This window comes from Oryctolagus cuniculus, chromosome 18 (genome assembly GCF_964237555.1).
Source record: "Oryctolagus cuniculus chromosome 18, mOryCun1.1, whole genome shotgun sequence".
NCBI classification, from domain to species: domain Eukaryota; kingdom Metazoa; phylum Chordata; class Mammalia; order Lagomorpha; family Leporidae; genus Oryctolagus; species Oryctolagus cuniculus.
The window spans coordinates 41,178,139-41,205,318 of NC_091449.1; the positions used below are offsets into that span (position 1 = coordinate 41,178,139).

Below are 27,180 nucleotides of genomic sequence, written 5' to 3' on the forward strand. Positions count from 1 at the left end.
GAGTAACCACAGCGGCTGGGAGGAACGGCCCTGCGTGTGGCCCTCGGCAGCTCCCCTGCACTCAGTAAGCCCCCGACTGATTTGACTAAGGCGAAGGGATCCCTCTCCCCAAGGCGGGTGTCACCACAGGGGCCTGGAAATCCGGAAGGGGTGAGTTTCCAGCTCCTATTGCTTTTGTTGTAATATAATCATCTGCTTGTAGGCTGTGTTTGACAACTGGAAGTTTAATCACCTGGACACTTTGGCCCAGGGAGTCGGGACAACTCAAAGACTACATTTCCCAGGAGCCTCCTCTCCGGGGACCAGCCCAGAGCTTGGGAACGCTGTTACCATGGAGACAGCTAACAGCTAGCACAGGCTGTCCTCGGAGGGGTGAGGAGGGAGCAGGGGTCTGGGGCTGCTGGACTGGCTTGGCAGAGGGAGGGGGACGGTCGTGGGATGAGGGGGATGCCTCTTCCTGGGGGGTCTTTAGCCCTGATCTTGGGGGGAGGTTTTCGTGAGTGTGTGTAGAGGGGAGGAGGGGGTTGCAGGGAAGAGACTGTGGATGGGGCAGGGTCCAGGGAGCTTTGAGGCAGGATGGCCCTCCCTAGCAGCTGTGGGGAGAATAAGGTGTTGCAGCTCTGGCCCCAGCTGCCCACCTCCCCCCTCTTCCAGGGGTCCCTTGCCCTTGGGTTCAGGGCCACCCAGTGCCGGCTCCACGGTAACCCCTGGCGCCCTCTGACACCTGGACCTGCTCCTTTCCTTCCTCACCACGTCCCTGCCTCCCACCGTCCTTTCCTGGACGTTCCTAACTCATTAGGCTCTGAAACGCACGGCTTACACAGCCAGGAAGAGATGGGTTTGAATCCCAAATCTGCCACTTACTAGCTACTACTGTATGTGCTGCCCTGAAGGTCTCTAGACCTCAATCTTGTCGTCTGCAAAGTGGGCATTGTAAGAGGGTCTGCACTGCAGAGTTGTTGGAGGATCCGTGAGAATAGCCCTGTGCAGCCCTAGCACGGGGTCTGCACATAGTAGCTGTTAACTAAACTGTGAGTGCCTCCGGGGCTCATGCTCTTTGTGCTGAAATGGATCTGATGCCCAGCCATGCTGTTTGGCTGGAGGTTTGTCCCCCAGGAACCGGGGTCCCAGACGGGCCTCGTGGATGGGCTTCCTGGACTTGGGGCCTCTGCTGTGACCTTGACCGACTGGCTTCCAGCACCAGGAGCGTTCAGCACATCCCAAGTCCTAGAACACAGAATTTCAGAACGGGGCAAAAGCACCTGGTCTTCCCTTCCTCTGGCAGGAGGGGAAACTGAGGCCCAGGAAGGGGCAGGGCATGGCGCAAGGGCACAGCAGGAGCAGGGAGCAGAGCCAGGATTTCTCCCAACCCTGGCTGCTGGCCAGCGATTTGTCTCCCCGGGGAGGGCGGGCCAGCATTTACCTCCTGGTCCCCTTTGCATGCTCGGGGCTGGCTCGATTCTGCAGGGTGATGAGAAACGGAGACACCTGCCCTTCCCTCCCTGCTCCACACCACAGCCTGGGAGTTGGGTCGGGTTTCCTCCTCGCTGGGCTCTTGCTCTGTTGGCTGTGGAGGAAGTAGACATTTGAGATGGGGTGATGGAAAGGCCGGAACCGGGGACCGGTGGGTCTGCTGGGGTGGCGCTGGGCAGCCAGGAGCAGGGACGCAAGGGGAGGCTGAGCTCTGCACCCACACGAGTCTAGAGCTGGCACTTGGGCCTCTGTGGCATCCCCTGGGACCTCCGTCCCCGTGTCTCCACCTGCCATCCTTAGTAGGCACGTGTGGTCACCTCACAGTCACGCCGTGGCCACCCCACCCCAGCTGGAGGTCCCCTTCCAGGCAGCAGGAGGAGAAAGGACAAAAGTTACAGCTGGGCCTCCTGGGCTCGGCCCTCTAATCAGCCGCCCGGGAATTTGTGCTCACGTCTCACTGGCCAGAACTCGGTCCCCTCTCAGGCCAGCACGCCACCTGTAGCTGCAGGAGGCTCTGGAAGCTGAACATTTGAGGGCACAGTTCTGCCCTCCCCAATGTGGGGCTCTGCTGTGGGGCAGGGCCTGGATCTCTGGGGAGGACAACAGGGTCCACTCAGCCAGGCCCTGCTCTGTGGCCAGCATGGGTCACAGAACCAGGCCTGTCCTCTGTCTGCTGGCCACACAGGGCGTGGCCAGGAGCTGACCCCATCACCTGCCCCTCATCCACGTGCCTTGGTCTCTCTGGTCTCTGTGCCTCAGGCCGCAGTTTGCTGAGATGAGACGTCACTCACCTGGAACCTTCATGGGTTTTTTGGTCACATTCTGTGTCGCTTGACTGTTGTGAATGCTTTTTGTAAACCAAGTCACTTTTTGGATTGAATCAAGACCTCTAAATAGGAGACCCTATGAAAGGGTAGCAATCCATACAGTATTAGCATCATTACTGTAAAGAAAAGATAACCATCAAAAGAGATGCGAGGGGCCAGTGTAGTGGTGCAGTGGGTTAAAGCCGCCGCCTGCAGCGCCAGCATCCCGTATGGGTGCCAGTTCAAGTCCCGGCTGCTCCACTTCTGATCCAGCTCCCTGCTGTTGCACCTGGGAAAGCAGCAGAGGATGGTCTAAGTCTTTGGGCCCCTGCACCCATGTGGGAGACCCGGAAGGAGTTGATGTGCACCCGTTTTTCTCTTTTTTAAGATTTATTTATTTATTTGAAAGGCAGAGTTAGAGAGAAGGAGAGACACAGGTCTTCCATCCTCTGGTTCACTCCCCCAAGAAATCAGGAGCTTCATCCGGGTCTGCACGTGGCTGGCAGCGACCCAAGCACTTGGGCCATCTTCACTGCTTTCCCAGGTGCCTTAGCAGGGAACTGGAAGGAAAATGGAGCAGCCAGGACTTGAACCTGGGCCCAAGGAGGATGCTGGCTCGCTACTGCCCCTGCCTGTCTAAAGGGAGTTGTGCAAGTAGAACACGTGGCTGTGCTGGGGGAGAGCAGGCACCTGCAGCAGGTGCCTCTCGGGTGCTGCCTTTACAGGAAGGGGGCGCTTGGCTATGCCACGGTGTCCTTGGCCACAGACGGAGACTGAGGCGCAGCGCGGGTGGTGGGCTTACAGAGGTGCTAGCGCCACACAGGACTTTGTCCTTGACCGAAAGGAAGTTTAAGAGGGAATCACTGGCCGGCGCCGTGGCTCACTAGGCTAATCCTCCGCCTTGCGGCGGAGGACTAGAACCCGGTGTGCCGGCACCGCAAGGCGGAGGATTAGCCTAGTGAGCCGCAGCGCCAGCACACCGGGTTCTAGTCCCGGTCGGGACACCGGATTCTGTCCCAGTTGCCCCTCTTCCAGGCCAGCTCTCTGCTGTGGCCAGGGAGTGCAGTGGAGGATGGCCCAAGTGCTTGGGCCCTGCACCGCATGGGAGACCAGGATAAGTACTGGCTCCTGCCATCGGATCAGCGCGGTGCGCCGGCCGCGGCGGCCATTGGAGGGTGAACCAACAGCAAAGGAAGACCTTTCTCTCTGTCTCTCTCTCACTGTCCACTCTGCCTGTCAAAAAAAAAAAAAAAAAAAAAAGAGGGAATCACTTCCGGTATGTGTGCTGGAGGCCACTTGAAACCATTTCCGGGGGTCCCAGGGATGCACAGTGGGGCTTGGCGGCTGTCGGTGATTGATCTGAGGGTCACCCCTCCCCCAGTGCCAGAATGGAGGTCCTGAAGGAGAAGGTGGAGGAGGAGGAGGCGGCCGAGCGGGAGGAGGCGGCCGAGCGGGCAGAACGGGCGGACAGGATGGATAAGGCCATGATGAGGCCGGTGGAGGCACGCAAGGAGACCACCATGACGCCGGAGACGCTCAGAGACCTGGAGAGGAAGCTGGCCGAGACCCCGCTCCCCAGCCCGGCAAAGCTCCCGTGAGTGTGTTGGGATGGAGGCTCTGGGCCCTGCAACCCCGGTGAGAGTGGACCAGGACTGGGCACAGGAAGAGCCAGGCAGGGTGGTGGCACCGGGCTGGGATCAGGACACAGAGGGAGGGCTCCGCTTTCAGACGGCCTGGTCTGAGTGGCCACTCTCCCTCTGCCTGGCTGTGTGATCTTGGGTGACTCACTCACCCTCTCTGTGCCTCAGTCCCTTTAGCTCTTTAAAAGTGCAGGTGTGGATGCTGATAGCCACTGAGGCTGAATGAGGGAGGGGTGGAGTCAGTGGCGGCTCTGGTGGATTGAGGCTCCCCAGGGGCCAGGCAAAGCCTCCCTGGGACTAACGCTGTGCCTGTTGTAGCACAGGCTCTCGACCAAGGACACCCTTGACCTCTCCAAGCTGCCCCTTTCCTACAAAACCAACACGCCCAGAGAGGAGCACCTGCTGCAGGTGGCAGACAACTTCTCCCGCCAGTACAGCCACCTGTGCCCGGACCGCGTGCCTCTCTTCCTGCACCCGCTCAACGAGTGTGAAGTGCCCGTAAGGCCGGGACAGGCAGGGTGCAGGGGGCCGGGGCGGGTTCTGCAAGGCTGTGGGCCCAAGAGCCTCTAGGCCGGAGCACACAAACAGCCCTGGTGGGCTGCGAGGGAATGAGCCCCCATGCCCCACCTGGAGAGGCAGCCGTGGATTGCTGCGGGGTGGGGGTAGAACCAGGCCTGGGTTAGGAGGTCAGGAGGAGAAGGGATCGGGATTTGCAAGGGAAGCACTGGTCTGTGAGTGCGCGCAGCCAGCACAGGTGTCAAAAATCACCATGTGCTCTGAATACAATGGTCCATGGGGCCTGCGCACCTGCGTTTTGCTACCTTTGCGTGAATCCCACACCATTCCAGCTACAGATGGGGAAACCAAGTCCCAGAGGGACTCAGGGACCGTGCTTTGGACCACAGGTGTGAGGAAGAAGCCCAGGGGCCTGTCCTGGGGCTTTGGTCTGTTTTTCTGCCACTCCCGGGAAGGGTTGGCCTTGGGGCTGGAGCCTGCACTGGCCCTCAGCTGCCCCTGGCCAGGAACCTCTGGAAAGACCACACCTGTGAGGGGCCTAGGGGGCAGGAGGCTGGACCCCGACTCTGACTCTGACTCACTGGGGCACTGAGCCTCCCCCCTTGGTGCCGAGGTGGGGGGGTGCTAGGGGGAGGGAGCTCCCAAGGCCCCTCCTACCCGGATCCAGAATAAGCTCGTGAGGGGGTGGGGTCTCCCAGCCACTGCCTCTGCTCCACCATACACTTCCGGGAAGGGGGCTGCTCTGCCCCGCCAGGGCTCCCCGGGATTTGAGGAAGGCCCTGGGGGCCCCAGGACCCGCAGCTCCAGGCTGCCCAAGGCTTCCCTTGCAGAAGTTTGTGAGCACAACCATCCGGCCCACGCTCTTGCCCTACTCCGAACTCTACAACTGGGACGGCTGCGCCCAGTTTGTCTCTGACTTCCTCACCATGGTGCCCCTGCCAGACCCGCTCAAGCCGGTGAGTCCCGCTCACAGAGGCGTCCTGGGGCCCCGGGGGCTGCTGGGAAGCCAGGGCGGGCTCAGGCCACAGCCCCTCAGAGACCCCCCTGGGGAGAGGCAGTGCCTTGCCTGGGGGCGCACAGCAAGCCTGGCCCCCTGGCCTGACTTGGGAGGGGGGGAGAAGCAGCCTCCTGTGGCCTCCGCCCCACTTTGGGGCGCCTTCTCTCTGCCAGTGGAAGAGTGGGGTGTCGATAATGACAGGCAAGGGGAGGATGCCGGATAGGAGAGGGGAACACGGGAAGCCAAGTCCCCCATCAGGTGGCCAAGGCCAGAGGCTTCTACAAGCTGGAATTCCCGCCTCCGGGGGAAGTCTGTGGGCCCCTTAAAATTGCAGGCACCTGGGGATCGCACTGGCTAGGTGGTGCCCACTTTGTGTTTGGCGGGGTCCCGAGCCCCACAAGGGTTAGAACCCCGCCAGGGGCCAGCGGGCACTCCAGCCTCGGCCCCAGTCTGACAGGTGGGCTTGCTGGCGGGGCGGAGCGGTAGGTGCTGACGCTGCCTGCCGTGCGCAGCCCTCGCACCTGCACTCCTCCACCACGGTCCTGAAGCGACAGCAGGGGAACTGCTTCGACTTCAGCACGCTGCTCTGCTCCCTGCTCCTCGGCTCCGGCTACGACGCCTACTGCGTCAACGGCTACAGTTCGCAGGACCTGTGCCAGATGGACCTCACGCGGGAGGTGTGCCCGCTCACCATCAAGCCCCGAGAGGTACAGCCAGGCTCCTGGTGCCCCTGCCCTGGCTTTGCCCTCTCCCCAGGCAGCCCTTCAACCGCCCTGGTAACTCCCCTGTGCACATGTGTGAACACACACAGCCCCCACCTCCCACCTCACTGTCGTTCCCCGCTGGGTCCAACCCAGCGCCAGCCACTGTGCTGCCTGCCCTGGGTGGATTTCACAAACGCCACGGGACTTCTGGTGTAAGTCAAACTATTCCAGCTGTACCTGATGCATCAGACTCCAAACGCCCCAGCCCTCTTCATGAAAGGAAGTGGCAGACAAATGTGCAGACTTGATTCTCAATCCCCGCCCCCATGTTAATAGCAAAAGAAAGAACCCTGCCAGTGGGGGGTGGTGTGGTCTGTGTTCGCACACCTGCTTTTACATGGGCCAGGGGCTGCCATGAACACACGAGGCACTCTGAAATGACTCTTAGTGGTCAGACTCACGAAAGCATCCGTCTAGATGGGAAACCGCTCATACGGTGGTGATACCTTTCACCACTGCTTAGTCCCAGGACTCTCAGCCGGGCCAAGCCCCTTCGGGGGTCCGCAGCTCGGGGGCAGGGACTCAGGGGCCTGAGGCATCCAGCAAGATGCAGGTGCGCCTGTGTTCCCCCTGAGTGAGCACCTGAGGGTCCCAGCGCGGGGGCTGTGACGGAGGGCGGGTGAGGAGCGGGCGGAGGTGCCGGAAGAGCCTCGCTCGCCCAGGTCCTGCGGCTCAAGAGAAGACCAAGAGACAGTAGTTCCATCCTGGCCTTCGGCTTCGGCACTCTCAGCCCAGCTGAAGTTGTCTTTTTTTTTTTTTTTTTTTTTTTAAGACTTGCTTATTTGGAAGAGTTACATAGAGCAGGGGACACACAGAGATCTTCCATCTGCTGGTTCACTCCCCAAATGGCCGCCAGTGCCAAGCCTGGGCCAGGCTGAAACCAGGAGCCTGGAGCTCCATCCGGGTCCCCTACATGGGTGCAGGGGCCCAAGCGCTCAGGCCGTCTTTAGTTGTGGTCCCAGGTGCGTTAGCAGGGAGCTGGCTTGGAAGTGGAGCAGCTGGGAGGCAGGGCTGGCTGGGGGCGTCTCTCGGAGCTGGCTCTTCTTGCCTTGCTGGGTGACAGAGGATCAAAAAGGAGGAAAAGCCACCGCCTAAGAAATACACCATCAAGCCCCCCAGGGACCTGACCAGCAGGTTTGAGCAGGAGCAGGAGATCAAGAGGCAGGAGGAGAAGAAGGCCGAGGAGGAGAAACTGCGGAGGGAGGAGCAGGAGCGCGTCATGGTGGGTCCACGCCCTGGGACCCAGCTGTGGCTGAGGGACTGCCGGGAGAGGAGGCAGGCAGAGGCCCATCTACAACTGCCCCTCGCCTCTGCCAAGCCCGTGGGACTCTCCCATGGGTGGTCAGCCAGCTCCAAGGGACAGAGTCCACGAGGTTCTCCTTGCTCCATGCTCACTGGGTGCACACCTGCTCACCCGCCTCCCCACCCCTCTCCTGCCATCATGCCCTCTCTCACCCACACCCCCTCTCCCACCACGCCCCGCCCTCCCTCCCACCCCTCTCCCACCGCCCTCCCTCCCATCCATCTTGCCATCCATGCTTCCATCCGTCCCTCATCCCTCCTTCCAATGTCCTCCCTCCTCTCCCTATCTTCTTCTTCCACGATGCATTCCCTGAGCTGCTCCTGTGGGCCAGGCCCTGGAGCTACCACGAGGAACTTGACACAGCACAGAGCTCCCAGGGGGATGAGACAGGAAGCCATGTACTTCCTTTCTGTGGCTTTACCAAAGGAAAGAGTTGCCTTTGTCGGGGTGAACTCTCACCCAGCTCTATGGCTTTTAAAGCTAGTAAGCCTTAGATACCTGGAGCCCCCCCAGAGTCCAGTTTGCAAACCCCAGGTCCAGCCCCACCCTCCCATCTGATGGACAGGTTCACGGAGGACCAGAAGCCAAGGGTGGGGTCTGAGCAGAGCTCAGCTCCCCTGCTGGCCACCAGCCCCGGGGAGGTCTCTGGGCCCCCCTACGCCGCTCTTACCGCCCGTCTGATCGGGGGTTGCCCACCTGTGCAGGAGGCAGAGAAGGCGAAGCCTGACCCCCTGCACGGCCTGCGCGTGCACTCCTGGGTGCTGGTGCTCTCGGGGAAGCGCGAGGTGCCTGAGACCTTCTTCATCGATCCTTTCACGGGGCGCAGCTACAGCACCCAGGACGAGCACTTCCTGGGCATCGAGAGCCTCTGGAACCACAAGAACTACTGGATCAACATGCAGGACTGCTGGAACTACTGCAAGGTGCCTGGCGGGTCCGGGGCGGGCATGGCCAGGACTCGGGAGTGCGGCATCTTCCCCGTAGCCAAGTCCCCGTGGTGCAGGCCCTTGCCCGTGAGCCACCGTCCTGCCGCGACTGTTGCCTCTCTTTTGGTTTCTGTGTCCTCTGAAAACGTGGATTCTTAGTTTGATCGACACTGAAGTGTCACACACGCGCGAGGTGCCCTCAGCCTGGGCGCAAGCTCGGTACATCGGTAGGTGCTGGCAGTGCCCAGGTGCCTGCAGCCACTTCTTGGAGGCGCGCATCGCCCACACCCCCAGAAAGCCCCTTTGCCTTCCGTTACCGCCAACCCCGTGTCTTCAAAAAATTCACAAAAAATGCGTATTGTGAAGAAAATTAGATACGGATTTCAAAAAACATCTTTGCAGTCAAACAGACATCTTTTAGGGTAAATATTTAATTTGAGAGGCAGAGAGACAGATCTTCCATCCCCAGCTGAGCCAGGAGCCAGGAACTCCTTCTGGGTCTCCCAGGCGGGTGGCAGGGGCCTGAGTTCCTGAGCCATCAGCTGCCGCCTCCCCCAGAGCACGTCACGGGAAGCTGGATCGGCAGCAGAGTAGCTGGGACTTGAACCATGTGCTCTGATGTGGCACACGTATGGTTAACTGCACCAAAAGCCCACTCCATAGACGTCTAATTCACATTTCCATGAACTTTTTGAAGCTCCCTTATATTTTTTACTTATGTAAATGGCACAGATACACATACGTGCATACCCATGCGAGAGTGTGCAGGCACGTGCACAGGGTGTTGAATTAGCACACCCCGAGTCACCTGTCAGCCGGGACCAGCCCCTCAGGGGCCCACCTGGTCACTGACCTCTCCTCCTCCCCAAAGTTAACCCCCAGCCTGAGTTTTTTTTTTATAAAAATGGTTACTTTTTTTTTTTAAAGATTTTATTTATTTATTTGAGAGGTAGAGTTACAGACAGTGAGAGGGAGAGACAGAGAGAAAGGTCTTCCACCCGCTGGTTCACTCCCCAAATGGCGCAATGGCCAGAGCTGCGCCAATCTGAAGCCAGGAGCCAGGAGCCTCTTCTGGGTCTCCCACACGGGTACAGGGGCCCAAGCGTTTGGGCCATCTGCTACTGCTATCCCAGGCCATAGCAGAGAACTGGATTGGAAGAGGGGCAGCCGGGACTAGAACCGGCGCCCATACGGGATGCCGGCTCCACAGGCGGAGGATTAACCTCCTGTGCCACGGGGCCGGCCCGGCCCAGCCTGACTTCTAATCGCATCTGTTACTTTCCTGTTTGTAATCACACAGTGTACGCACTCACGCCTGGCTCCTTTCGCTCCTGATCGGGGTCCTGCTGTGCGCGTAGCTGTGCTGCGTTTTCACTGCTTCGTCATTTCCCGTCATCTGGAGCCCTCAGAACTCATTTTTCCAAACTGCAGCTGCCCACCGAGACTGTTTCCGGCCCGGACTGCTCCGTACGGTGCTGTGTGAACATTTTTGTGCACGCATTTCCTTGAACGCCCACGCTCATTTCTGCCGCGTAAATGCTTCGGAGTGGAAGTGGGTTCCAGGATAGGCAGGAAGTTCACTTCCCGTAGATGCTGTCCCTTTCCCAAAGTTGCCGCGTCAGTGGGCACTCTCCCCAGCAGTGCATGACAGTTCCCGCGCTCCGCAGCATCCTTGCCAATCCTGGATACTTTCTGTCCTTTTTATTTAGGTAACAGTATTGCAGTATGGTTTAATTTTTTTTAAAGATTATTTATTTATTTGACAGAGTTACAGACAGAGAGAGAAAGGTCTTCCTTCTGTTGGTTCACCCCCCAAATGGTCGCTACGGCCGGCGCTGTGCCAATCCGAAGCCAGGAGCCAGGAGCTTCCTCCTGGTCTCCCATGCGGGTGCAGGGGCCCAAGCACTTGGGTCATCCTCCTCTGCCCTCCTGGGCCACAGCAGAGAGCTGGACTGGAAGAGGAGCAACCGGGACAGAACCCAGTGCCCATATGGGATGCTGGTGCCACAGGTGGAGGATTAGCCAAGTGAGCCAAGGCGCTGGGCCCTTAATTATTTTTTAATATTTACTTATTTGAGAGAGAGAGAGAGAGGTTTTCCATCCACTAGTTTGCTCCAAAGCCAGGAGCTTCTTCAGGGTCTCTCACATGGGTGCAGGGGCCCAAGCACTTGGGCCATTTTCCACTGCTTTCCCAGGCCACACCAGAGAGCTAAGTGGGAAGTGGAGCAGCTAGGACTAGAACCAGTGACCATATGGAATGCTGGTGCCACAGGCAGAGGCTTAGCCCACTAAGCAATGGTGCCAGCCCCTGTGGTTTGGTTTTAAGATACAATTGAGGGGCAGGTGTTGTGGCACAGCAGACTAAGCCTGAGACACACTGGTCTCATATCCGTGCCGGGAGCCGGGTCCTGCCTCTTCATCCAACCCAGCTCCCTGCTAACGAGCACCCTGGGAGGCAGCAGGCTATGGCTCAACTGCTTGGGTCCCTGCCACCAGCATGGGAGACCTGGATGGGGTTCTGGCTCCTAGCATCAGCCTGGCCCAGCCCTGGCTGCTGTGGGCATTTGGGGCATCTGTTTCTGTCCCTCTTTCTCTCTGCTGCTCTGCCTTAATAAAAATAAACAAACTGTAAACCTATAACTTAAAAAATGCAAATGACTTTTGAAAACCATCCTCATGTCAAGCAAAGCTTCAGCCTTCTCACGAATTCTACAAATCAAAGACTTCAGGACTGCCTACATGGGCAAGCACACAGCTGAATGATGGCTTTTTGCTTTTTCATTCTTTTCTGGATGTGTTTGATATTATTTCTTTTTTTTTTTTTTTTTTTTTTTTTTTACTTTTTGACAGGCAGAGTGGACAGTGAGAGAGAGAGACTGAGAGAAAGGTCTTCCTTTGCCGTTGGTTCACCCTCCAATGGCCGCCGCGGCCGGCGCGCTGCGGCCGGCGCACCGCGCTGATCCGATGGCAGGAGCCAGGAGCCAGGTGCTTTTCCTGGTCTCCCATGGGGTGCAGGGCCCAAGCACCTGGGCCATCCTCCACTGCACTCCCTAGCCACAGCAGAGGGCTGGCCTGGAAGAGGGGCAACCGGGACAGAATCCGGCGCCCCGACCGGGACTAGAACCCGGTGTGCCGGCGCCGTTAGGCGGAGGATTAGCCTAGTGAGCCGCGGCGCCGGCTGTGTTTGATATTATTTCTTCCTTAAATGTTTGCTAGAATTCATAAGCGAAGCCATCTGGGCCTGGGATTTTCTTTGGTGCACAGGTTTATAAGCTGTAGATTCAATTTCTTCAATAGATATTCAGGCTTTGTCGTCTTGAGAGTTGGTAGTTTCTGTCTTTAAAACCGTCTCCATTGCAGTTTTCAAGTTTATTGCCATGGAATTGTCTACACTGGATCCTTATTTTCCTGTTAACACCTTAGAGTCTGTAGACACCACCTCTGTCATCCTCCGCATCGGTGACTTCTGTGTCGACAATCGTATTGTTCCTGGCAGCAAATCAGTTCTGGTCTTTATTTTCTAAATAAATCATGGGTTTCCACTCTGATCTTTATTTTAAACTTTATGCTTGTTTTGAATTTCATTCCTTCTTAATTTTCTAGTTCTTTTTTAAAAGTTTGTTTATTTGAAGGGCAGAGTTTACAGAGGGAGAGAGACAGAGAGACAGAGAGGGAGAGAGAGATCTTTCATCCACTGGTTCACTACCCAAACAGCTGCAGGGGCTGGAGCTGGTTCAGTCTGAAGCCAGGAGCCAGGAGCTTCTTCCAGGTCTGCCACATGGGTGAAGAGGCCCAAGTCCTTGGGCCATCTTCCACTGCTTTCCCAGGCACATTAGCAGGGAGCTGGATGGGAAGTGGAGCAGCTGGGACTTGAACCAATGCCAATATGAGATGCAGGCATTGCAGGCGGGGCCTTTACCTGCTGCACCACAGTGCCGGCCCCTAGTTCTTCTTTTAAATGTTAATTTTTTTCATCTAGTTGAAAGCATAGCAACAGAGAGAGACCTTCCATCTACTGGTTTACCCTCCAAATGCCCTTGACAGGCCCAAGCCGGGAAGGCAGGATTCCGCCTGGGTCTCCCACGTGGGCAGCTGGGGCCCAAGCACTCGCGCACCGTCTGCTGCCTCGCAGGATGTGTTAGCAGGAGGCTGCTCTGGGAGCGGCGATTTTCTACGTGATGGAAGCCTTGATTTCCTCCCAGAGGCCTGCTGCAGGGGCCGCTCCCACAACACGGTATATTGGGCTTTCCTTTTCTTTCTATTCAAAGTGCTTGCTAATTTCCCTTTTAATTTCTCCTTTGATCCATGGGTTACTTTGTTGTCAGATAGTTAGAAAATTTCCAGAGATCTTGCTATTGTTGGTTTCTAATTTAGTTCTGCACTGATTAGAGAACAGAATTTTGTGGTTTCTGTTAGGATTTGCTTGGTGTCCAGAACATGGTCTCTTTTGGTGAGCTTTCTGCACTCAACTGGAATGTGTGTCCTGTTGAGGCCACGTTCTATAAATGTCATTTAGGGTACACAGCAATTGATAGTCTCATTCAAGCTTTGTTGCTTTTCTATCAACTTCTCTTTCAGCTGTTGACAACATTATTGAGAAATTGAACTAGGAATTCCCCTGTTCTTTCCATTCTAGCAGTGTTTGCTGCATGTGTTTTGAAGTTAGATTGAGAAAATTTTTTTGACAGGCAGAGTTAGAGAGAGAGAGACAGAGAAAGGTCTTCTTCTGTTGGTTCACCCCCCAAATGGCTGCTACGGCCTGCACGCTACGCTGATCCGAAGCCAGGAACCAGGTGCTGCCTCCTGGTCTCCCATGCGGGTGCAGGGCCCAAGCACTTGGGCCATCCTCCACTGCCCTCCCAGGCCACTGCAGAGAGCTGGACTGGAAGAGGAGCAACTGGGACAGAATCTGGTGCCCCAACCGGGACTGGAACCCGGTGTGCTGGTGCCGCAGGCGGAGGATTAGCCTAGTGAGCCATGACACCGTCCTAGATTGAGAAATTTTTAAGATGATTATGTCCTCTTGATGAATTGTTTATATGATCGTGTTAATTTTTTTTATTTATCTGAGAGAGAGTTAGAGAGGGAGAGACAGAGAGAGAGGCCTTCCATCCACTGGTTTACTCCCCAGATGGCCACAATGGCCAGAGATGGCCAGGAGCTTCTGTCTGGTCTCCCACGTAGATGCAGGGGTCCAAGCACCTGGGTGATTGTCCACTGCTTTCCCAGGCCACAGCAGAGAGCTGGATCAGAAGAAAAACAGCCAGGACACACACCTGCGCCCATATGAGATGCCAGTGCCACAGACGGAGGCTTAGCCCACTACGCCACAGCACTGGCCACCGTCATGATCGTTTAATCATTCTGAAATGACCATCTTTAGCTCTAATAATATTTCTGTGCTGATATCTATTTTTTCTGATATTAATATAGCCACCCTAGATTTATTTTTGCATGTGTGTGTTATTGTCCTTTTAATCCACTGCCTCACTTCTGAGCCAACTCCCTGCAATGTGCTTGGGAAGGGAGCAGAGCATGGCCCAAGTGCTTGGGCCCCTGCCACCCATGTGGGAGACCAAGATGGCATTCTAGGTTCTTGGCTTCGGCCTGGCTCAGCCCTGGACATCTGGGAAGTGTGCAATAGAGAGCCAAAAGGCCAGGATCTCTGGGAAACCGGCCTGGCCAGAAACAGAGGACCCGGGAAAATGAGGAGCGTGGGGACATGGCACCTGCCTGTCCAAGTTCAAGTCCAGCTGGCTTGATTTCTCCTCCTCCTCAGATTGGAGGCGCCTTGCCATGGGCAAGACCCCGGGGGTCTGGCTCACCAGGCACCTGGCCCCCATCACAGTGGCTGGGACGCCATGGAGAAGCCCCTTCTGCTCTGGGACTGCATTCCCCTGTGCAAGGGCCTGGGGCGCCCCCTGTGGGAGACGGCGGGAGCAGACACGGGACTGCTCTGGTGCAGTCCGTGTAGAAGTATGAAGTTGGGAGAAAGATGAACTTCTGCCTTCAGCAAAGAAAGGCACCCCCTACGCCCCTGGCCCCTCCTTGTGCCTGGAGCCTAGGTGCTCTCGTCCCTCAGCGACCTCACAGGGTGTGGGAAAGAACACTCAGCAGGGGTGTCGGAGAGTTGCTGGCTCTCCACTGGATGTGAGCCATTTTACAGGTGAGCAAACTGAGGCCTGAGGAAGTGAAATGACTGCTTCCACGCAACAGGGTCAGGGCAGAGCCAAGAGTGCCCTGCCCAGAGCCCAGGCTTGTGACTGCTAGGGTCCCGTGTCCCAGGAGACCGTGGCCTCCTTCCACGCCAGTGCCTGGCAAAGGAGATGAGTGACAGGGGTCCCGGATGCCGGATGCTGCGGGACGAAGGCGGGAGTGAGATCGGAAGGGCAGGACCGCGTCAGCAAGTGAGGGCATGGAGGACGGCATCAGGACGCTGGCTGGCACCCTTCGTGCCACCTGAGCCTCGGAATGGCTCCTTTCTTCCTTCAAAGCCACTGGAAGTAGCTTTAGGGGGAGGGGAGGCTGGTGAGGTATCCATAGAGACTGCCCGGTGTGGACACACCCTGGGCCATAGGCTGCAGCCCGTCCAGTCGGTTCTGCTTTATGTTAAGGACTTTTATTTACTTAAAAGGCAGGGAAACAGGAGACCATGATCTTCCCTCTGCTGGTTCACTCCCCAGATGCCCAGGCGGCGGGGGCTGGGGACTCCATCCAGGTCTCCCGTGTGGGTAGCAGAGACCCTTGTACGTGAGCCATCACCTGCTGCCTCCCAGGGTGCACATTATCAGGACGCTGGCATCTGAAGCAGAGCCAGGTCTCAAGCTCAGTGGCTGTGATAAGATACAAGCATCTGGGGCTGGGACTATGGCATAGTGGGTTAAAGCCGCTGCCTGCAGTGCCAGCATCCCATGTGGGCGCTGGTTCTAGTCCTGGCTGCTCCTCTTTAGATTCAGCTCTCGGCTGTAGCCTGGGAAAGCAGTAGAAGATGGCCCAAGTCCTTGGGCCCCTGCACCCACATGGGAGACCTGGAGGAAGCTCCTGGCTTTGGATTGGCACAGCTCCAGCCATTGCAGCCCTCTGGGGACTGAACCAGCAGATGGAAGACCTCTCTGTCTCTGTCTCTACCTCTCTTTCAAATAAAATAAAAAATGCAAACATCCCAAGCGACATCCTACTCTCTGCACCAGCACCTGCCCCGCTTATGCTTCTGCCACAGAGATAGAGTTTTAAGTGAAAGGAGCAAAGGACAATGTCTCACCACTAGTCGCTACATAAAAGTGACCACTGAAAGCAATGCAGACATCTGAATGACCAGGATCCTCTCCACTAAGCTTCAGCCGCCCCAAGCCCTGTTTCAGCTGTGAGGGGTCTCGCCCCCATCCCCCACCCCTCCCCCTCCGAGAGCAGGATTAGGGTACACCCCGGTGGGCAGTTGTCCTTTACCTTGGATCTCCCTGGCAGCACAATTTGGTGTGGAGGGGGAGGGGCCTGCCCTGGGGGCAGCTGGGAACTGCTGAGGCTCCTGTGGCCCTGGCCTCAGGTGGGCTGGGTGAGGGGAAGGTGGAGGATACCCGAGCCATGCCAGGGAGGAGAGATCCCCACCTGGCCAGCTTCCATATGTGCCCCCTCTGGGGCTCCCTGCTTCCTGCACGAGCTGGGGCTGGGTGAGCGCGTGTGCAGGCCTGGCCCAGCCGGAGAGTTCCCTGGGCTCTCCCAGGGAGCAGTTGGGGTCTTCTTCACCGGGGACTGGTTATGGGAGGGGGTTCCTGCCCCCTCCCCGCTGAGAGGAGGAGGATGCTGACGGTCTGCCTCCCTGAGCCCAGGCCCACGGCCCTGCCTCCCCACGGAGCGAGTGGGGGTGTGAGCGGCTGAGGGGCGCACTCAGAACTCCCCCACCCTTTCAGGACCTGGTCTTTGACCTGGGAGACCCTGTGAGGTGGGAATACATGGTCTTGGGCACCGACAAGCCCCACCTGTCCTTGACCGAGGATGATGACTCCGGAGTGAACGATGATGATGACGTGGAAAACCTGGTAAGTCCCCGTGGCCCACAGGTGGGGAGCGCATGGGAGGCCTTGCCCCTGTCCCACTCCCAGCAGCCTGATGGCCACCTTACTAGCAGGTGCGTCTATGCAGAGGTAGACCAGTAGGCCGGTTATAGGCTCCTCTAAGCAGATAGACAAACTGAGGCCTACACAGGCCCAGTGACCAGCCCGGGACCTCCCACCCATTCAGGGGTGGCCCTGCTCCTTTGGGAATGGAGACATAAAAGCCCTCTGCACAAGCCCCAGGGCCGGCCGTTCCTCGGTGCCCACCCATTGCCACGCCTTTCCTGTCTGTCCTAGGAGGTCTTCCAAAGGTCGTTGACCAGAACCTTCCCCGGGTCAGCAGGGGCCTTCCTGGCAGGTCCGCGTGAGGGCCTGTGGGTGGTGGTCACAGGCCTTAGTTACAGCTCTGAGGTCTTGGGCAGCCTCAGGGTTGTTTCCAGTATGTAAAATGGGGGAGGGGCTCCTGGTCGAGCTCACGGCGGCAATGACAGGTCTAGGCCTGCTCTCAGGACATCCCACCAGTGGAGTGGTTCAACAGCAGACAGTCATGATCTCACCGTTCTGCAAGCCAGAGGTCAAGGTGTTGGTAGGACCAGGGCCCGAGCCCGCCTTCTCCCTGGGCCCTCACCCAGCCTCCCCTCTGAGTCCCCGTCCCAACCCCCGCTGCTTATAAGGACAGCAGTCAAGCTGGGTTAGGGCTGCTCCACAACCACTTTAGCTTCAGTGCCTCTTTAAAGACATCGTTCCCATCCCGAGGTCCCGGACTGAGCCCAGGCCGCGCGCACAGGGCTCTCCCTGAGTACCAGGCTCTGGTGCAGGTGCCCAATCTGAATTAGCCCGTTTAAATCCCCTAGCCACCCAGCGAGGCAGGGTCTAGTTATTACCCGTGATTCTTTTCACCCCATTTCACAGATGGGAAGACTCATACATCAGGGGTTAAACTTACCCAAGGTGCCACAGCCAGTAGCTGAGACTTGAACCTGGCTCCAGGTCTGGGCTCCCGTGGCGTCTCCATTCTACCTCCTGTTCTAGCTTGGTGACCACCAGCTGTACACTTGCCTGGGGAACCATGTGGAATGCTGGCTCCGCATCTGTGCTAAGCACAGGGACCTCCCCTATTCATCGCCATCTATCCCAGGACACTGGCGCCCCCTGCTGGCCTTGAGGCTTGGCCCAGTCCATGCCCAGAGACCCTGTCCCTGCCAGCGGCATCCCCAGCACCCGCACACAGTTCCAGCCCCGCAGCCTGCCCCCACCCCATCACAGAGGTTGATAAGGGGGCGTCCCTAAGAGTCAGGACTCAGCACGGACCCCAGGACAAACCAGGGCCTCCAGCCACCTCCCACCTGATGTCCCAGGTTTCTCACGGTGCTCCCTGCTGACCACTCGGGACTCACAATCATGACTGGAAGTCGGGTCTGAGCGATGTTTGTGGAGGAAGTTACCGAGACGGCATCTGCTCCATAGCCACCTGTTTTAAGGACTGTTTGTCCAGGCCAGGCCAGTTGTGCAGATGGAGAAACAGGTGCAGAGAGGAAAGGAAATCATCATTACGTCAGCCAGGCTTGTCCCACGCCCTCTCTGTAGCACGCTGGCCTCCCAGGAGGGCCAGTTTACAGTTAGGGAAACTGAGGCTTGGAGTGGTTCACTGATGTTAGAGGCCGGTTCTTGGGTCCATCAGACTCCAGAAGTTTTTCTCTAACGAAGCACTGGGCACACGGGGTGCAGGTGCAGGGGGTGGTGGGTGCCCTGGCGAGAGCTCCTGACTGCCTTCCACGTCCGGGCTGGCTCCCCTGCGGGGCTGAGCCACCAGCTTTGACCACGATCTCCCCAACAAGGCACTGACCCGCCCTGCCCACCCCTTCTCCCCGCAGGGCAAGGAGGACGAGGACAAGAGCTTCGACATGCCGCCCTCATGGGTGGAACAGATCGAGATCTCCCCAGAAGGTCTCTGTGGTCCTCCCGTCCTCTCCAGAGCCGGTGCCCAGGCCTCCGGGGAGCTCCATAGCCGAGGGCAGGCCGCTCCTTTCCACCACACACACTCAGCCATGCGGTCCCGGCACTGGCACACAGGAGGGTTCACGTAACGTGTGCTGTTTGCTGCGGGGGGGGGGACATCCCCTCCCCCTCCTTCACACCTTCTGCACAGCAGAGGCGGGGGCAACGCACAGAGGGCACAGAGGGTGTCAGAACCAGACAGGCAGGCAGAGCGGGCAGCAGGGCGGGGCCCATCTCGCCCACATTGGGGTCTACTGGCTGCCGAGGTCCCACCTGCAGCCCACCAGGAGGGCACAGGCTGCTCCAGCAGGATGCAAAGTGCTGGAGTGGTTGTCATGGGAACACAGGGTGGGGTGGGGGGATGGGGAGTTACCCAGTCCAGTCCTGGGGGAGGTATTAGGAGATGGGCGGGCAGAATGGGCTTCCATTCCAGGAATAGGGGTCATCCCAGCAAGGGCAGGCGTTTCTGGCAGAGAGACCCGCACAGGCGTGGGCCTGGCAGTGAGCGAGAACGTGGCCTGGCTGCAGTGCTGTCCCCTCTAGTCAGGCTTGGATGCCGCCTCGGGTGGGTCTGTGCTTCTGCCTGACCTGAGTTGCTCCAGGGGTGGGGCAGTCCCCCACGCTGTTCTGTGCCTCCCAGGGGTGGGCTTGAGGCCTGGAGGGGCTCTGCAGACAGTGCACCAGGAGGTACAGGGCTGGGCGACCAGGCGACTCCAGCTCTGTCTGTGCACACAGCGTTCGAGACCCGCTGCCCCAACGGGAAGAAGGTGATCCAGTACAAGAGGGCCAAGCTGGAGAAGTGGGCCCCATACCTCAACAGCAACGGCCTGGTGAGCCGCCTCACCACCTACCAGGACCTGGAGTGTAAGGCTCGCTCTGGCTGCGGGGCTCTGCTGGGTGGCCTTGGGCATGCCCTTCTGCCGGCTCGCCGTGCGTGTGGCCACTGCCGGCACAGTGGGTAGCGGCAGGGGAGCCAGCCTGGCTGCAGCAGGCGTCTGCCGGCCCCACAGGTACAGAGGTTGTGGAGATCAAGGAGTGGTACCAGAACCGGGAGGACACGCTGGAGCTGAGGCACATCAACAAGACCACAGGCCTGCACACCGACTACTTCCAGCCGGGCCACCCCCAGGCCCTGCGCGGTACACGGCCCCGGGGCAGGGAGACGGGCACCTGGGCACCGACAAGGTTCTGGGGTGGCCGCTGCCTTGCTCGGCACCCCTGATGCATGGGCAGTCAGGGGAAGCAGCTAGTGCTCCCCAGGGAGGTTGGAGCCAGGGCCGCAGCCATCCAGGGCTCGAGACTGAGCAGGATCCCACCGAGAGGGCACTTTGGACTGGCAGAGGGTGCTGCAGCAAGCAGCCTCCCCTCGAAGGGCCAGGCAGCGGGCGGAGAGCGCCGGTGAGGGCGGGAAGCAGGGAGGGGAGGAGGCGTCTTGGGAGAGACCCAATAACCTCAAGCAAGAATTTATAGCAAAGCTTAGGCCCAGTGTATATTTAAAAAAAAAAAAAAGAGGAAATGGGACCAATAAGGGGCCATCTTGCAACCCTTCATGTTGGAAAGATGGCTTTAAAAACGGTCCTACTGGGTGCAGACAGGCGTGGGAGGCAGCACACAGCTGCCCCTCGCCATGGGTAGGCAGTGAATGGCATAGCTTTTCTGGAGCACAGCCGGGCAGAAGCCACTGATAGCAAGCCCAAGCAGTGTCCGCCTTTTACCAGGTCATTCCACGGCTGCGAGTCTGCTCCTGGTAACAAGAAAGAGCAAAAGTGGCTTCACGCACATGTCCTTCCGGGGGGTGTGGGACACAACCTAGGCGGCCAGCGAGAGGGCATCGGTTGCTCGGGCAGAGCTGTCTCTCTCTGGGCCTGCGCTCTGGTTACTTACCCGGCCGCCACCCCCACCCCAGTACACTCCTACAAGTCCATGCTGCCTGAGATGGACCGCGTCATGGAGTTCTACGAGACAGCCCGCGTGGATGGCCTGATAAAGCGGGAGGAGACCCCCAAGACGATGACAGAGCACTATCAGGGGCGTGCAGACTTCCTCTCCTACCGCCACATCAATTTTGGATCCAGGACCAAGAAGTCGGATGGGGACAGCTCGGAGTCGAACCCCCGGCCCATGGTGGTGAGAGCTCGCCACGTGCTCTGGCAGACTGGGCCTGGGGCGGAGACACTTACAGCACGCTGTGCACCAAGCATTCACTGCGTGCACGACCCTGGGGCTGTCTGGGGCCAGACTCCACCTTCCCTCACTGGGCCAAGCAGTAAGCAAGCTGAGTCTTGTCAAGGGGGCTGGAGACGGGGCCCAGCACCACACAGGGCTGGAGCTGCTTGGCCATGAGAAACCATGGCGGGGAGGGGGTGTGTTTCGCCTTGCTTGGCCCCAGACCCTGGAGTCCCTAGAGCACAGGGAGAAGTCTCCTCCGCCTCACTTGCACTCGCCCATGCTCTGGCCCTGCAGAAAATCACGGAGCGGTTCTCCCGCAACCCCGCGAAGCCCGCGGACGAGGACGTGGCGGAGCGCGTGTTTCTGATCAGCGAGGAGCGCATCCAGCTGCGCTTCCACTGCCGCGACGACTACATCACCGCGTCCCGGCGCGAGTTCCTGCGGCGCACCGAGGTCGACAGTAAGGGCAACAAGGTCATCATGACGCCCGACATGTGTGTCAGCTTCGAGGTAGGCCCGCGACCGTGGGGCGGCAGCGGTCGAGGGCCAGGGGGGTCAGCGCCCCACTCCCACCGCGTTCCTGTCCATGCAACTTGGGAGAACTGGGAGGGACGCCCGTGAATCCTAGCCAGGAAACTCCTCCTTCCCCCTTGGGAAAATCCAAAGCTCCCACCCGTGGCCCAGGGCCTTAAGTCGCGGCTGCTCTGCTTCTGATCCAGCTTCCTGGGAAAGCAATGGAGGATGGCCCAAGTGCTTGGACCCCTGCCATCCACATGGGAGACCCCAGGTGGAGCTCCTGGCTCCTGGCTTCAGCCTGGCCCAGCCCTGGCCGTTATGGCCGGTTGGGGAGTGAACCAGTGGATGGAAGATCTCTTTCTCTTTCTCTCTCTCTCTCTCTGCCCCTCCCTCTCTGTTGCTCTGCCTTTAAATAAATCTTTTTTTTTAAAAAAGTTCCCATCTGGACACACCTTTGAAGCTCCTCTGAAAATTTTCCCTTTCCCACCAGAAAAGGGCACCCAGCAGGCCAAGACCACTCCTCCTGGTCGGCCCCCAGGCCCCTGTCTCAGCAGACCCCAGATCCCAGGCCTGATGCTGGAGTTCACCTTCCAAGCCAAGTCCTCGCTCTCCCGACACCTCCCCCAGCCCCTCTGTCTTCAGCGCCTCTTCTCTTATTATGTGCACCCAAGTAGGTGAGGCATCCGAGGCCCAGAGAGGGCAGGTGACTTGCTTGCGGTCACACAGCTGGCAAGTGGCAGAGGTGGGTTGGAACACACGTGGCCTCGCCACGATGACCCTGGCAGCCCGTCTGTCACGGCGGTGGTTGTCCCGCAGGTGGAGCCCATGGAGCACACCAAGAAGCTTCTGTACCAGTACGAGACCATGATGCAGCTCAAGAACGAGGAAAAGCTGTCCAGACACCAGGCCTGGGAGTCGGAGATGGAGGTGAGCGCCCACGGACAGCGGGCAGGTGGGTGGCGACGGGTGGTGGCGGGGGCGTCTTCTCTGTGCCCTTCGACCTCCCGATGCAGGTGCTGGAGATCCTGAAGCTTCGAGAGGAAGAGGAGGAGGCGCACACGCTCACCGTCTCCATCTATGACACCAAGCGCAATGAGAAGAGCAAGGAGTACCGCGAGGCCATGGCGAGTCCCACGCCCTGCCCCAAGCCCCGCCTCAAGCCCCGCCCCAGAGGTTCCTGGGTTCTGCCAGGAAATTCTTTGAGAGAGAATGAAGTTATTGATACGGTGTGGTCATCCTGGCTGCTGAGCTCGCTTGCGCTCTCTCTCTATCTTTCTCCCTCTCTATCTTTCTCTCTCTCTCTATCTCTCTCTCTCTCTTAATTTTTAAAAGAATTCTATTTGAAAGGCAGAGAGATCTTCCATCTGCTGGTTCACTCCCGAATTCCTGCAACAGCTGGGCTGGACCTCCATCTGGGTCTCCCACATGGGTGGCAGAGACCCAAGCACTGGAATCCTCACCATTGCCTCCCGGAGTGTTCGTTAGCAGGAAACTGGATGAGGAACCAGGACTGGAACTCGGGCACTCTGAGTGGGTGACTTCACCACTTCACCAAACGCCCCCGAGTTGGCCATTTCTAATTCATCCCAAAGAGCCCCGGGATTCAGGCCAGGTCTCTCCCCACCCGCAGGGGCAGTAGCCAAGCTGGCATGAAGAATTAAGATTGTGTGGCTCGACTCCAGCCCGGGCTCCCACCAGGCTGCAGCCTGGGCCCGTGGCCCCAGCGCGTGGTGCTCAGTTATACCCTCGGGTTGTAAGGGCCAGCTTGGTTTTCTGGGCCAGCTTCGGAGTCCCTTTCACCAACTGAGTGGAGGTTTCCAGAAATAGTTTGGGGTTAGCAGCAGTCCAGGGCATCAGGTCCCAGGAGACGGCAGAGCCCCGCCTCTCCAGCTTTACCAGCCCCCATCAGCCAATGAGAATCCTCAAAGAGAAGGAGAAATGAGAAGTTACCAGCAGCTTCCAGTTTAGCATCGTGGATTCCAATTGGTGCTTACCCAGTAAGCATCTGCTATGGATTGCCAGGTCCCAGGCTGTGTGGTTACAGACAAGATCCCGTCTGAGGGACCGCGTTGTGGAGCTGAGGGTTAAACCAACACCTGCAAAGCCAGCGGGATCGCATATCAGAGCACTGGTTCAAGTCCCGCTTGCTCCACTTCTGACCCAGCTCCCTGCTAATGCACCTGGGAGAGCAGTGGAGGATGATCCGAGTGCTCACTGGGAGACCTGGATGGAGTTGCAGGCTCCTGGCTTTGGCCTGGCCCAGCCCCAGCCATTGCAGCCATTTGGGGAGTAAACCAGCAGATGGAAGATTCTTATCCTCTCTCTCTCTCTTTCCTTCTCTCTCTGTATCTCTTTCAAATAATAAGTAAATCTCAAAAAAAAAAAAAAAAAGAAAGAAAGAGAGAGAGAAAAGAGAGAAAAGAGAGAAAAGAGAGAAAAGGAAAAGAAAGAAAGAAAGAAAGAAAGAAAGAGAGAGAAAGGGAGAGAGAAAAGAGAGAAAAGAAAGAAAAGGAAAAGAAAGAAAGAAAGAAAGAAAGAAAGAAAGAAAGAAAGAAAGAAAGAAAGAAAGAAAGAAAGAAAGAAAGAAAGAAAGAAAGAAAGAAAGAAACAAGAGTTGGCTGTTACCAGTGAACACGGGCGCAAGAGCCACACGCACCTGCCCCTCCTTGGCCCATCTTGGTGCTGCCTGGCCCTGTGCCGTCACACGGCTCATGCACAGCTGCCCCGAGCTCTGGAGGGCCTGCTGATCCCGCTAACCCCCGCCCCGCCCCCGCAGGAGCGCGTGATGCACGAGGAGCACCTGCGGCAGATGGAGGCCCAGCTCGACTACCTGGCCCCGTTCCTGGCCCAGCTGCCCCCAGGAGAGAAGCTGACGCGCTGGCAGGCCGTGCGCCTCAAGGACGAGTGCCTGAGCGACTTCAAGCAGCGGCTCATCGACAAGGCCAACCTCATCCAGGCCCGCTTCGAGAAGGTGCAGCTGGGGGCCCCCACGCCCGCGGGGGTCGGGGGCGGGCCTCCGGGGCAAGGCCCCGGGCTGCTTGTCCACACCTCCTGGACTTGAGATGGGCTGCTGAGTATGTCAGTGCCAGGGAGTCCAAACTACTGGATTGTTCTCCCTCTTGTCTTTTGGGCGGACGGACAGACAGGTGCAAGCAAGGAAGAAGGGATAGAGGGAGAGAAAGATGATTGGAGGGAAGGAAGGATGGGTGGGAAGAAGCAGGCAGGCTGGCCTCCCGCCATCAGATGGATGAAGAGATGGGTGGGCCGGGGACGGGAGAGGCGGAGCGATGGCTGGGGGGAGGTGCTGGGTGAATGGCATTGCAGCGACTCCTAGTTCTTGACCCATTTCTGTTGGTCAGGCGCAGACCGAGTTGCTGCTGTGATTATAACACTTAATTGTCGCAGAGAGAAGTGGGGGGGTGGGGGTGGGGGGTACCATGACACTTGTTTTGCAAACCAGAAATTGGAGGCCCTGAAAATCTCAGTCACCTGTCCTGAGGCATGTGGCCGTCTCAGTCCCAACCCTTGCTCCTACCTCACAGACATAATATTCCTCATACGACCCAGAAACTCCCACCGAGACAGCCCGCGGCCCCTGCCCCGCCTTCCTGGCCTGCATGGGAAGGGACAGGGGGATGAACCCCCATGGGGCCATCTGGTGACCAGTGGGATTGCATCCTGCAACCCGGGCGAGGGCCGGAGTCATCAGCGCTCTCCCCGCCTGCCTGTGCCCACAGGAGACCCAGGAGCTGCAGAAGAAGCAGCAGTGGTACCAGGAGAACCAGGTGACCCTGACGCCCGAGGATGAAGACTTGTACCTGAGTTACTGCTCTCAGGCCATGTTCCGCATCCGCATCCTGGAGCAGCGGCTCAGCCGGTGAGGGGCTGAGGGGCTGGGGAGCCGGGGGGGGGGGCCTGGGGAGCGCCGGCCGGGGGGCTGGGCCCCCAGTGCTGTGATGCCTCACCCCTCTTCTCCGACTGCAGACACAAGGAGCTGGCCCCGTTGAAGTACCTGGCTCTGGAGGAGAAGCTCTACAAGGACCCCCGCCTGGTGGAGTTCCTCAAAGTGTTCACCTGATGCCCCCTCCCCCGAGGACTCAGCTGAAGCGCAGAGGGAGGGAACTCCGCCCACAGCCCAGCCCCGCCCACAGCCCAGCCCCGCCCACAGCCCAGCCCAAGCTCCGACACCAGCTAATGGCCGTCTATCTACACAGCCCACCCACCCCCCCATCCTCCACGGCCTGGCTGCTCCCACTTCTCACAACGTTCCTGTAAATAAACATTGGAATTTGTGCCTCATGCTTCATAAGCTCCAGCACCAGCCTTTATCCCCCCTCCCCACACACACACTTTTTTTTAGCTTGAGAGAGGGAGAGAGAAGCCACAACCTGTTGGTTCACTCCCCACAACATCTAAAAGGCTGGGGGTTGGTGCGGGAGCCGGCGTGGCCAGAGCCCAGTTACTTGAGACATCTCTGCTGTCTCCCTGGGTCTGCGTAGCAGGAAGCTGGAGTCAGGCGCTGGAGCTGGCACGGAAACCAGGCACTCTGATATGGGGCACAGGCACGCCAATCGCTAAGCCAAACACTCTCCCCATTGCCTTCCCTTCTTTGTAAGCCAACACCTCCCCCCCCCCACCCCCACCCCCCCACAGCCACCGTCCACACTTGCTTCCTGTCCTTTCTTTCTTTCTTTAAAGAGTTACTTATTTGAAAGCCGCATTACACAGAGAGAAGGGGGGGGGGGGGTCTCCCATTGCTGGTTCACTCCCCAGTTGGCCACAATAGCCAAAGCTTTGCCGATCCAAAGCCAGGAACCAGGGGCTTCTTCCAGGTCTCCCACGCTGGTGCAGAGGCCCAAGGACCTGGGCCATCTTCTCTGCTTTCCCAGGCCGTAGCAGAGAGCTGGATCAGAAGTGGAACAGCCAGGACTTGAACCAGCGCCCATATGGGATGCTGGCACTGCAGGTGGCAGCTTTACCCACTTTGCCACAGCGCCGGCCCCTTCTGTCCTTTCTCCCCTTGGAGTGCTGAGTTTTCAAGCCCCTCTGCAGATGGTCTCACAGACACCTGCAAACAAGCTGTTAGGTGTCCCAGCGGGTGGCTGGCAACGGCAAGGCCACGGTGCATGGTCCGGAGCACAGGGGCCGCCTGACGTCAGAATGCAAAGGACTGAATCCCAGTTCCTCTTTGTACCAGACAGTTTGCCCATTTGTGCAATGGGGTGGCATTGGTGCATTAAATATGGCTTATAGAGCAGAGAGGACTGGGATGGCACATGGGAGTCCTCACTAAGGTGTTAGCTCTAAAAAAACAGCCAAGAAACACACGAGAATGTTATCAGAAGCAGTCATTAGGGGACAGGGCCACCACATGCATGCCCACCAGTTTGGCTGCAATGAGGGTTGGTGGGGATGAGGAACACCTGGAGCTCTCAAACAGCTTTCCTGGTGGAGGTGTAAATTAGCACAACCACTTTGGCACACTGGACCCATAATTCCATTTCTACCTCCTGTCCATCCATTCCATGAACTTAACAAAAATGCAGCTAGACAGATAAACATAGATACCACAGAAGGCCGTGTGGGTAAGCAGTACTGTTGATACCAGGGCCAAACTGGAAACCATCCAAGTGCCCAAGAGTAGAATGGCACATACATTGTAGTCTTGTGATATTTTTGGTTGTAATAATTGATTAGGGAAGATAATGCTTCCAAACATCCTACAATGCACAGGAGAGTCCCCCCCTCAACACACACACACACACACACATTAAACCCAAATGTCAGTAATACGGAGGCCGCTATCAGGCTATAAAATGAATTACAACTACATAGAATGATATTTAAATTTTCAAGAATAATGTTGAGTCTAGATGCAAAAAAGTACTGTATGATTCTATGTATATAAAGAAGAAAAACACAAAATCCAGAGATGGGACTAGAAGTCAAGAGCATGTTCGCTCCCAGGCTGCGAGGAGCAGTGAAGGGACCCGAGCAGTGGCGGGGCTCCTGCTTGGTGGT

The 27,180-nt window shown here is 58.0% G+C and overlaps 1 protein-coding gene across 1 annotated transcript; it reads left to right on the forward strand.

The window, feature by feature from the left end:
* Nucleotides 1–256: 256 nt before the first annotated feature.
* Nucleotides 257–25,414, forward strand: DRC7 (dynein regulatory complex subunit 7). Its single transcript, XM_017342250.3, has 18 exons — nucleotides 257–372; nucleotides 3,661–3,873; nucleotides 4,243–4,417; nucleotides 5,266–5,391; nucleotides 5,945–6,139; nucleotides 7,260–7,418; nucleotides 8,204–8,422; nucleotides 16,333–16,461; nucleotides 18,351–18,423; nucleotides 19,210–19,338; nucleotides 19,485–19,613; nucleotides 20,381–20,601; nucleotides 20,938–21,153; nucleotides 21,976–22,086; nucleotides 22,173–22,283; nucleotides 23,936–24,130; nucleotides 24,897–25,036; nucleotides 25,144–25,414. Exons 2-18 carry the CDS (start codon nucleotides 3,668–3,670, stop codon nucleotides 25,235–25,237), a joined length of 2,628 nt encoding a protein of 875 aa, XP_017197739.1. The 5' UTR covers nucleotides 257–372; nucleotides 3,661–3,667; the 3' UTR covers nucleotides 25,238–25,414.
* Nucleotides 25,415–27,180: the final 1,766 nt, after the last annotated feature.